Source organism: Hyaena hyaena, unplaced genomic scaffold, assembly GCF_003009895.1.
Source record: "Hyaena hyaena isolate Hyena2069 unplaced genomic scaffold, ASM300989v1 scaffold_195, whole genome shotgun sequence".
NCBI lineage: Eukaryota > Metazoa > Chordata > Mammalia > Carnivora > Hyaenidae > Hyaena > Hyaena hyaena.
The window spans coordinates 574273-586773 of record NW_024080827.1 but is presented as its reverse complement, the minus strand read 5'-3'; the positions used below and the strand labels follow the sequence as shown (position 1 = coordinate 586773).

The 12501-nt window shown below is 35.4% G+C and overlaps 1 protein-coding gene across 4 annotated transcripts in view; it reads right to left on the bottom strand.

Annotated features, from left to right (window-relative positions):
* The window catches only part of CPEB2 (cytoplasmic polyadenylation element binding protein 2), a 70300-nt gene that overhangs the window by 26833 nt on the left and 30966 nt on the right, over positions 1-12501 (bottom strand). For 2 of the 4 annotated variants that reach the window (XM_039241567.1, XM_039241569.1), the window contains one exon: positions 4043-4066. The exons of the other annotated variants lie outside the window; for them this stretch is intronic. In XM_039241567.1, the coding sequence (XP_039097498.1) occupies positions 4043-4066 (24 nt within the window). The remainder of the gene's footprint in view (positions 1-4042; positions 4067-12501) is intronic. 4 annotated transcript variants of the gene reach the window in all.

Sequence of the window (12501 nt, the reverse complement as noted above, 5' to 3'; positions counted from 1 at the left end):
CACTTTCTCAAGCACCACCTGTTTAATCAGAAAGAATCACTGATCAGGCATGCTTTTCCAAAGAACTGAGGAAGAAGCTATTAAGGTACCCTTATCACCTAGAGAGATTTTGCCCCAATAATAGGTTCATCCTTTTCACATAGAGGATGGATAAGAGATTTAATTTTAACAATCAACTAAAACCTAGTATGTCTTTGTAAATTAACTTCTAGACACACCATATTACATCTAGTATGACCATATATAAGTTCACTAAAATTTTGTTTCTTTTAGAAACTGGTCTGGCTGGGTATAGGTGTAGAGTTGGCAGAATTAGTCTCTTCAAGGAGGGGTAAGCAACTTTTTTCTGTGAAGGGCCAGATAGTAAAACACATTTTAGAGTTTGTGGGCCATACATTCTCTGCTGTAACTATGCTACTTTGTCATCGTTGTAGCTCCAAAGCAACCACACAAAAAGTAAATGAATGGGCACTGCTGTTTTCTAATAAAACTTTGTTTATAAAAACAGGACGTTTGGCCTGTGGGCCAGTTTGCTGACCTCTGTCTTACAGTATTACTCTGGCTTTTGCTTACGCTTCGGAGATTTTGCCCATTCTTTAACAATTATCAAAAGTTTTTACCAAAGATGAAGAATTTCAGCCTTGATTTCATTACAAAATCAAGGATTTGATAGTAGTGATATTTAGGGGTTGTACCCTTACTCAGACTACTTCACAAGATTGTTTAAGAGTCAAATGGATTCAAATCTAACCAATTCAGAACACCCAGGGGTCAATTTTAAAACAATACATAGTGTACTGTATTATTTATAATTCCTTGCTTGTTACAGTGCATAAATCTGAATGGCTACACAGTATAAATCAATTCAACCTCACTGAGCTTCAATAATTTCATTCCCTTTAAAATAACTTTTCCTACTTCATTCCACATACAAGCTTTAACTTAAGCTTTGGGATTACCTGCTAGAAAATATTGCATTGTAATGTTTAGTCCTATTAACTAAAACAGGCTCTATTTCTATTATTTAAAACAGCCCACATATTTTTGTTTCTTTGGGAGCACCGTAGCCCTTTAATCCTTTACGAAAGGAATAAATGGCAATATAAAAATATTTGAAGTGCAGAGATAGAACTTAAATTACACTTCACACCTGTCTTCACACTCCCACCCTATTCCCCAGACCAGTAAGTTCACTCTTAGAATAGAATGGAAGAAATGCTGAACAGACAATAAAATACAAAAGATAGTTTTCCATATATTAAAGTACCCCCCCCCTCCAATATGAGTCTTTCTCCTTCCTAATCCTGGGCCCCAGGCAGTTCTGAAGTAGAACTTTCTATGGCTCCCAGGCTACAGAGACACAGAGGAGTTGGGGCAGGTTGTTGAACTGAAAAACAGGGAAAGAAATATTTGCTCTTTCTTAATTACTTCCAGTACAATTAAATTTTAAATGTTCCTAAGGTATATATCATATACTAATATCTAGAACCAGCTTAATGTGAAGTTCTTATTGACATTATTAAGGAAATTAAAACATATAAAGTCATTTTGGTAGTAATTTGGTTTGACTGTAGTCCAGTGGGAAATCTTTCAAATGAAAACAGCTCCTCTGTGCCTGGGCTTAAAGGTGACTCAAAGGTGGCAAGTAAGAAAAAACAGTTCTTCCCCAAGTGGACTACAAAGTCAAAATGTCTTACAAAAAATAATACTGCTCACCCACTACTATGCTGTTAGACATTGAGGTCTTATTTTTGGTAAGGATTGTATCAACTCATTGTCCATGAGCAGTAGATCAGATATGTGTAAGACTTTTTTTTTTAAGAAGGAAAAATGAGTAAATAAAATTAATAAACACAGTTTCTTTGATGGATGAAACCTTAAACACGAACCCCATAAAAGGGGGATCTTGGTAGTTAAAAAGTTATCAGTGTGATAATGGCATTGTATCTAGCATAGAAGGGGGAAAAATGAGTAGAAAATAGGAAGAGAGCCAGGCTACTTCTAGTCTTTTCTGAGTCATTCCTTTGGTATGTGCGTGGGTTTTTTGTTTTTTTTTTTTATGTTTTATTACGTACTGTGTCAAAGTACTTTCAAATTCACATAAACCTTCTCAATAGGTATTTCTAATAGATACACTTTTCATTTGATCATCAAAATTGAAATTTTAAAAGCAGACTCTGAATATTCAGAGAACCAACTAAAAAATTACTAATGCCATATAATTTGAGAGGAAAATTCAGGCATTATTCCTCCAAACTAAGCCAAATAAGTGTGACAATAGTCAGTTCCATCCTAAAGAAAGCTTCTGTAGAAGGCTTAGAACTGTGTGAGAGTCTTCTTTCTTCTAAATCTGGCAGGCAGTCCCGAAGTAGAGGAAGTCTTATAGATCTCTATCCTCTAAGAGCTATAAGGAACAGTAATAAGTTTCTATCTGAAAGCAGAAAATTTTGCTTTTTCTCAATATCATAATCATAGTCTACAATTATTGAACTGAGAAAAAAGAAGATAAGCAGTAATAGGACTTTCTGATACCTTGCTCCTGAGAATTTCCTAGGTCATGATATTACGTTGGAGTATGCCAACTTAGATTAACAATAAATCACTAAGGTTAAAAGATGAAAAGTGTATAAAAGAAAAAGGCCCTAAATTAAATTGCTCTAGAGTTTCAAAAATACCTAAAAATCACAGCTTAGTAAGTGGGTTTTCCCCAAAGGACTGAAGCTGCCAATTACAAAAGCACAGTGAGACAGGATAGTTCACAGACATGAAAACAGGTACTAAAGTTCTAACCTTCCCCCACTCTTCACAGTCGCTAACAACAACCTTCAGGAAGTAATTCAGCTTTAGTTTCTGAGTTCTGAGTTTCTATATCCAACAATTTTTTCATTAGAAAATTAAAGAACCAAGAGATTTAGTCAAGCATTGGAAAAACCCAGATTCCAAAAATGAAGTTAAATTCAGACAGTGTGAAATACAAAACTAGAAATACACTTAAGAATATAGAATACTCGTTCCTGTCATCAGCGGTGGTCAAAAGATTTAGCTTGTTTGTTTTCAAAGTGCATGTACTCATGACTACATGAAAAGACAGTGAAGCATTGGCACACGTTTATAAAATGTATCAAAAGGCACTATTATTACAGTCAATCCTCCAGGGCTCAAGGGGGATTTTAGGGGTCAAGGAAAATCCTTTTCACTCATTTTGTTACTTATGACAGCTCTCGAAGTATAGTGATTATTGCACACTTAGAGGATAAGCTAGTAGTGTAAAGTTACTTTTGCTTCTTCTCATCCCATCTACTTTTCTCCCTCTCAGTCTCTCTGCACATACAAAAGAGAAGCCAAGTTTAACCCACAGACACTGTCAGCTGCTTTCCAAAGAGGTTTAGTAGTCCGGCATCTCACAGTTCTCGTTTTGTCCTTCAGATAGCAAGAACCCAAAGAGGAAGACTGTTGTGGGGGAGAGAGAAAGGGTGTGTGAACGAGACTGAGTGTGCCTGCATGGTGTAGGGAGGGAGAAGGAAAGCATTATATTCTCAGAAGACACAGAGAAATGTTAGCAACATGATTTCTATACACCAGTGTTAACAAAAGCCTATTTGGTATTTATTTTCAACTGGGTCAAACATAAAACTAATAAACTAGAGTTGTAAATTATATACTATAGAAATGACAACCAGCCATAGATTTAGAGAGTAGAAAAATCGTATTGCATGTCACTTTCACTAGTATTCATTAAACATTTTTCTTAAGCAAACTATAAACAGCAGCTTTATTTCAAAAGGTATAAAAAATAACTTTAAAATGTTAAAATCTAGACAGTTTAAAAGGAAAACATTTATCAAACAACCATATTAGTAGGAAAATGTGCTTTAAAGTTAAAGAGATAATAAGATTCAAAAATTTGACAAGTGCGCAAATCAAAATATAACTTTTCTGTGAGTTTTCAGACAGTGCATAAAAAAAATCTAGGCTAATTATAGAGTTGATCAGTAAAACCCAATTAAAAACAGTTAAACCATAGCAAACAGAAATGAATTACCTCGTCTTCGCCCATAACTCCTTGCTGCATGTAAACAAAGGACAAATTGTAAAATGTCAGAACTAAAAACAAGCCCACACATACAAGTATTTGTGATATGAAAAACTAAGTGGGCATCTAGTAATTAGGGCTACTTTGTTTTAAGAGCTAGGACAATATTACTGTGTAATATCTGCATGTGTTTTACCATTTACAAATCACTTTTATTATATATATATATATTCTGAAATATACCAAAAAAAACGAAATTAACATGAAATATACAATTTATTCTCATACATGTTCAAATTCATGAATAAATATTTCTTTCATTTGATCAGTATGGTAATATGTAACACCTTACAGTTAAATAGCATCCCAAGCAATGAATGCAAACAATATGAATTAAATCCTCATTTTAATAATTATAAAGAGAGATATAGCAGATATAGTCCAACACACAGCTATTCCAATCCAATTCACATTATACTAAGCCCTGTGTGGAGAAAGTACTGGAAGACACAGAGGAATGAAAAGATATAACAATGTTAAACTGATACTCTTAAGCCTGTAGAGCTTAGATAGAAGGTAAAGAAATCAATCCATGTTCAAATTTGCTTAGTTGAAAAAATGATTAATGATATACTACAGTTAACAATGCTTTTAATCCTTTTGGTGCATTTTATAACCTCTTTCTAAGTGCTTATGTCTCTCTCTCTCTCTGGGGTAAAAGGGATTCAGATACAAATTATTATTAGAATAGCACAGATGCTAAGTACTCTAAAAGCATAAAGCAAAAAGGCATTTCAAACTACCCTAATAGCAGTTTACATAATTCCATATGGAGAAAAAAATACTGCAATTAATTCTCCATAATAAACTACCAGTTTGATAAAATCCACAACTTATTTTTAAATAACTCCTCCCTACAAATCTGAATATATAATGAGTATTTTTACCCTGGAGTTAACGTATGAAATCAAAGCAGTAAACTAAAACAAAACAAAACAAAAAAATCGCTGTTAAAATCAAGATCTTAATCCACATTTCATGAAATTTTTTAGGCCTAGAAAAGTTTCTTTCTGAATAAATCTCAAATCAAAACATATGTTAATGGTTATCTGAAATGTAGTCTCCCTGAAAGTATAAAGCAAAGACCAAAGGAAGATATATCACATCATTTAAATACATTCCCTTACAAGGTAAGTCTTTAATATAAAGAAGTATATCGACAGGTGAAAATATAGGATTAATTCCCCTACAGTAAAAGTGGGAGAAACAAACTTGTCAACGCTTAGTCATTACACTTTAAGTCAATAAATACAAGCCTTACATCAGAGTCTTTTATACAAAACAACTTAATTTGCATCTCTCCCTCTCTGTTGTCTTTATTTAGCTATAACTACTGCAGATTTAACCTTTTCCGGAGCTCCAACTACTTCACAGCCCAGCAGATTGCCTGACCTGTACATTAGTTTATATATAAGCTTACCTATGTGTGTTTTTATGTGTCTATATAGCGTATATGTACATTCTCTGTATATATTATATATAGCTTACCTGACAGATATAATAGTTTAGGGTAAGGTAGGGTGGAAGTGACATTTAGAATTTTGCTGTGGAAATCTTGCAAGCTTATAAAGGCCTTAAAAACACCGGGTCTCAAAGAGATGGGAGATCAACTATGGAAAATATAATAAGAATTCTTAAAAAGCTGTGAAGAACAGACTATACAAGGGTGAATTCCCTGCAGTCTTAATCACTGTATTAAGTGTGGAAATGATCGACAGCCTCCCAAACAGTCATAGCACAAGTCTAAGAAGTCAGACTTCCTACTTTTCTCTAGGCATTATCGAAATGATATTAAGCCAGTATAAATTTGCTTTATGGATTTCACTCATGGGTATAGAAGATGGGTCATTTATAAAGCAAATAAAACTACTCTCATCAAATTAAAAGTCAAATTATGAACTATAATGAAGTAATAATGTGGTACATAATTCCTGACCTATTGAGAACATTAATGACATCACAACCAGTTTATATTCTTAGCTGTTATGTTCTTTGCTGAGGCTACTCAATACTAAAATAGTCAAAATATGTACAAATGTTCATAGCATCTTAGGTCTCATCTCATTCCTAGACTTGAACACATTATTTAGAAAATTTCTCCAACTATCTCATACCTGAGGAATTTTAGAATCCTGTAAAGAACTAGCTATTCCACTTATTTTTTGGACAACTCTCAAATTCCAATTCTCTACATTACCAAAAATAGAACTGAGTGCAGATGAAGCTAGACCATGTGAAACACTTCCTATCCCCTGTCATGGAAATAACCAATCTGCTATCATCACACTCAACAATGGTGTATGGACTCACTTTCCTACCTGTGTTCTTATGTGAATTTCTGTTCCACCATGATTTAGAGTTATCAAAAACCCCCAATGAGAAAAGAAAATCATTAAATTACTATTCATTATGTTTTAATTAAAGAAGACTTATTTAAACAATATGCCCCTCCAAACTCATTTAGAATAGGACGTAGGGGGAAAAAAAGTGAGCAATTTTTGTATAAAAACTATTTAGAATATTAAATTTTAGTCACATAAGTTTTATAAAACATTATTTAAAAGTACAGCTCATTTGGAAGTGAGGAACTGGCTAGTTAATATACATGTGTAAATATATGTATATATACATTTTTATGCACGTGTGTTAGATTACATTTTTTACATATCTTATTATTTTTTTAACGTGTATTTTATTTTTAAGAGAGAGAGTGTGAGGGAGGTAGAGTCAGAGAGAGAGGGAGACACAGAATCTGAAGCAGGCTCCAGGCTCTGCACTGCAGCACAGAGCCCGACATGGGGCTTGAACCCACGAACCGTGAGATCATGACCTGGGCTGAAGTCAGACACTTAACCACCTGAGCTGAAGTCAGACTGAGCCACCCAGGGGCCCCTACATATATGTTTTTTAATGAAGATAATAAGAAGGCTATGAAAAAAGACCTTTCTTACACAAGTGATTTTAAAATTTGGCCCTGGGTTATCTATAATCTTATTTAGGTTCTAACCTACAGCTACTAAAACAGAAATGGGATGATTTTTTAATTTTTTAATATTTTATTTATTTCTAGGAGAGAGAGAGAGAGAGACAGCATGAGCAGGGGAGGGTCAGAGAGAGAGGGAGTCACAGACTCTGAAACAGGCTCCAGGCTCTGAGCTGGCAGTTAGCACAGAGCCCGACGCGGGGCTCGAACCCACGAACCGCGAGATCATGACCTAAGCGAAAGTCAGACGCTTAACCAACTAAGCCACCCAGGCGCCCCAGAAATAGGATGATTCTGACATTCTCTCTAGTATCTTTGTGCCCTTATATACAGGCTCTTAGCAATGGCTGTGATATGTGAATTACTGCAGCTGGAGAACAGGTAGGGAAACGTTTCCAAATAACCTGGAAATATTTAGGTTAAAGTTCTCTTGGTGTGAAACTAAAGAAATTCTTATTTCTTGCTCTAAAAAGCCAAAACCAGGGAGAGAAATATACCCACAAATTGCCCTTTTCAAGATCTAAAATAAATCTGTTATCTACTCTACTTATTTCCACTAGCATAAAAAAGAACTGATTGCATACTCAAATTTCCTACTTTTAGGACTTAGTACCTTTAGAGTATCTGCTCTCAGAAATACAATTTCATTACTAAGTTTTCTTAATTAAAAGATAAACATAACTTCTCTCCTCCCAAAAAACAGAGCAAGCTCATGATTACAAACATAGCTGTATATGGCTAAGCACAGCAAATTTAAATTTCAAACTGGCATGCATCCCCCTATAGTTCTGCTATCTGTCCTCCTTTTGAAAAGCTTATAAAAATATAAGCTCTTTGGGGCGCCTGGGTGGCTCAGTCGGTTAAGCGTCTGACTGAAGCTCAGGTCATGATCTCACAGTTCATGGGTTCAAGCCCTGTGTCGGGCTCTGTGCTGACAGTTAGCTCAGAGCCTGGAGCCTGTTTCAGATTCTGTGTCTTCCTCTCTCTGATCCTCACACTGCCTCTCTCTCTCTCTCTCTCAGAAATAAACATTAAAAAAATATATATATATAGAAGCTCTTTTTCCTTGGGAGAGGGGTCAGGGAGCACAACATGATCCAAACAGGAACAAGTTCTTATGGAAAACAGGGTGGTTTTGTTTTATTTTATTTATTTCCTACTGAGAATAAAATATGAGGTTTATTTATAAAAATTTTTTTAAATGTTTTTATTTATTCCTGAGAGAGAGAGAGACAGCGTGAACAGGGGAGGGTCAGAGAGAGAGAGGGAGATACAGAATCTGAAACAGGCTCCCGGCTCTGAGCTAGCTGTCAACACAGAGCCTGACTCGGGGCTCAAACCCACAAACCATGAAATCATGACCTGAGCTGAAGTTGGATGCTTAACCGACTGATCCAGCCACCCAGGCTCCCCTAAAATATGTTAGATTTATACAATGAGAATGACAAACATTCAAGCTGTCTTTCTAAAGTCAGATAGTACTTACATGTTACTTCTCTAAAGTGGTTCTCGACGTTAGATTTGGACTCTTCTACAATATTTATTTAATGGTAGCAGTCTTAACCAGCCAATTCAACTTTTTTAAAAAAATGTTTTAATGTTTTATTTATTTCTGAGACAAAGAGACAGTGTGAGCAGGGGAGGGTCAGAGAGAGAGGGAGACACAGAATCTGAAACAGGCTCCAGGCTCTGAGCTAGCTGTCAGCAGAGCCCGATGTGGGGCTTGAACCCATGAGCAGTGAGATCATGACCTGAGCCAAAATTGGACACTCAACTGCCTGAGCCACCCAGGTGCCCCCAGTCAATTCAACTTGATTTCTACTTAGACTAAGGAACATGGTCTGTTCAGGAGCCTACCTGCTGTTATATTTCTATGGCATTTTTTATTGTTAAGTTTTATTTTATCTATATAACTTCAACAGACTTTTAGGTGTGGGATTATATCTCTTTTTCTGAGTTAAGAGAGGTTCAAATATAAGGACCTGCTTGAGGTATTTCACAGTGTCACCGAGTCTGACCAACTTCCTGACCTTCACCCCATTCGCTGTTTATCCCTTAAAGGAATATCTCACAGTTTAACTATAATGTTAATTGACCAGGAAGGTAGAATCTTGAAAGCTTTTTACAACATTTGCCTTATCTGCATAAAACTACACTAGAATTTCTAATATTATTTTTATTAAGTGGACTCAAGCTTAGCACCTAGTAAGAGCCTAGTAACTTCATAGATTTCTTCCAGTTCTGTATGTTCTAAGGAATGTTCATAAATTGTAATAGTCATGCATTTGTTTTAACATGTATTTGTTCACCACCAAAGGTTGTCGTGGGTGCCACATGGGATGTGTGTACCACACTTTAGGAAACAGTGCCAGAGAGTCATTTTGCTTTTGACCCACATTTTGTTCCTATACAGCTTCTTCCAAATGGTCTAGTGTGACTTTCTGCAGTAACATAAAACAAACCTTCTTTGGTCACTATATATACATTGAACATCCTTCAAGTACTTGAAAATGTTGGTTACATCTTCTTTTAATTTATATTCTCCAACAATTTATGTATTCACAAGACATGATTAATACTCTTTCAAAGTCATTTTGTCACTGTTCACCACCACCCGCTGCCACAGCTAACATTTATTTTTAGGAACCGTTCCAAACGTTTTACATGAATGAATTCCCTCACTTCTCAAAAAACAATCCCTTGAAACAGGCAGCATTTTATCTCCTTTTGACATAAAGAATCTGAGTCGAATTGAAGTTAGGTAAACTGTGCAAGGTAATGCAGCTAGAATTTGCAAAGTTAGGTTTAAATCCAGATAATCTAGCTCCAGAGTCTGTGATACCAACTACTGTTAACTATTGCTAAACCACCACCACACACACACAACAACGACTTGTAATTTATTACCAAATATTGATTTTCAAAGTCAATGATATTAGCTATGTGTATTGGTTAAGAAAAACAACTTACTTAATTGCTAATACTGAGTTCAAATCTGTGACATAATTTAAAAAGTAGATCTATGTATTGAGATGTTATAATTCCATTAACCAATAATATTTAGGAACAGGCAGAGGCTTGGTATTGACATCACTTAATTCCTGTATTTCCTAGGGAGACAATATGCTAAGAATATAGTTGAACTGTAAGAATCAAAAGCTGCTCAAGGAAAATTTTCCCTTACTTTTTATTGCCATTTGCCCACTTCTCTCTTTAATGACCTTAATGTCTAGAAAAAATTACTTAAATCCTTAATATTCAAATACTTCCCTGTCATATAAATACACCCAATTTCTTGACTTCTGCTTCCCCCTTAACAATGATCCCAAGTGAGCAAAATAATTTTTTTTTCTCTTTGGATCAAATTGTCCCTACTGACCTAAGCACATTTTGATGTCCTAGTTTCATTATCTTTCCACTCCCTTAGTCCCTTGCCAGAAAAACTTCAGGATATCCAGGTCAGCTTAGTGCATGGAGCATGTAACATGGCTCTGAGGTGGCAGGCTATGAGGAGTGCTCACATAATGAAAAAGCAGATTTGTCCACAAGTTTCAACTCCTGCCTGAAAATAAAATATTCTTGTGTCTACTAGGTGATAAAACACTTGTAACCTAACATCTGGGTTATTCATGAAGGCTTTAGACAACTGACGAACTCAATTAGTTTAATAATATTTAGTGTAAAAACAATGCGGCTCCTATGCTCTTTGCTAGTACATAACTGAGGTCTTCTATTGTGATTACAACATACTTCTGAATCGTGCTAGCGTAGTATGCACACAGCAATCCCTGAACATCTGTGAATGATCTGACAAACTGTCTCACACGGTACCTTCCTTCAAATGGATCTTAACCGAATATGTGAAATATACACAAATTCAAGTTTTTCTACTGTCTTGTTTTTAGAAGTTAAAATAGAATGGTCTTTATTTATCACACAGAATGTCCCAAAAGAAAATTATTTAAGGAAGTCAGGATTAAATATATAAATAGCTTGTTACTCAATCCCATCATTTTATCAATCAAGTCATGAGGATAATAAAAATTATGATCTATTTTCAGTCTGTAAACTTAATTTCATCAATGTAAGTTTCAGTCACAAATACAGAGTTTAGAGACCAGCTACTCAAGTGACATGTTTTAATTCCATGGTCGAAAAAAAGTTGACTGAAGAAGTCCTGGAATGTGATTTCTTTAACCTTTCTGGTTGAAGTCTACATAAGCACCATAATTTGCTGAATTCATGACTGTGGCCTGCTGGACTGCTGTAAGATCCAGCCCAGACATGGCCTCAGCCTAGAAACACAATCAGGCCCCAGTGTTAGAACCTTGACAATCTGACCTCTAACTGTCCTTCGAGATCCTAACACCTACCCCGGGTGCTCAGATCAGGCTGGCACGTGGTAGGCAGCTCAGTATATAACAATCTAATGTTGAATGAAGCAATAAATCACATCACCAGACACACCACTTCTTCACATTTTCTCTCATTCCAAAATCCCATCTGATACCTTGACAATCTCCCAGGGAGCCTGGACATCATTCCCACCTTTCTGTCACTACAGTCTTTACTTAGTTCTAAGTTCACATGGTCTAGCTTTACACTGGCCTTTTTTCGGTCTTTGTTCCCCAACCTCACTATCACCTGTTTTCAACAAAGCTTTAGTTGAAATAGAAGAGCCAAGTCATTCTAATGATATAATTATGTATTTTAAAGTAAGTACTACCTCTATTCTTCCTTCTTTCTACTCCTTTCTTTTTGTTCTCCCTCTGATTTAAAAATACCTTTGTGAAGGATATTTTAATCCCCTATGTCTACTCCCACAGTCATGGATGTGCTAAGTACTGTGACATGAAAACAATGTTTATCCACATCAGAAAGAAAACAATCTTTAATGAAAGTTTATTTATCCTGTTTCTAACTCTGGTGAAGTTCACTGTGTAAACTTTCTAGTTAGAATAAATTTAGTGTGAGCACCATATTTACACAGTCACAAGTATATTCATTCCTTAGTTAATGTAAGCACACGTGCTATACTAAGTAACAAGTTCTATGTACTCTGCAAACATTATCTCATTTAATTCTCATAATAATCCTTGAAATTCTTATTCTCATTTCACAGATGGGAAATGAAGGCTCACAGAAGTTTCTAAACAAAGTCATACCAAAAACTAGAAAGCCAATATTCAAACTCAGCACTATCTCCAAAGTCTGTAGTCAATGAATTAAATCACGCTGTCACAAATACACTGCAATAATTGCTTTGACAGCTAGATTCTATATTCTAGAGTTTAGAAACAGGCACATTCCAAACTCCTAATTCTGCTTTTTGTATAGGAAATGTTGTAGCTTTATCTTTATACTTATAAAATAATTAACTTCTATGTATATGGAAGGTGTAGAGAACCATGCAGTCAATCACATT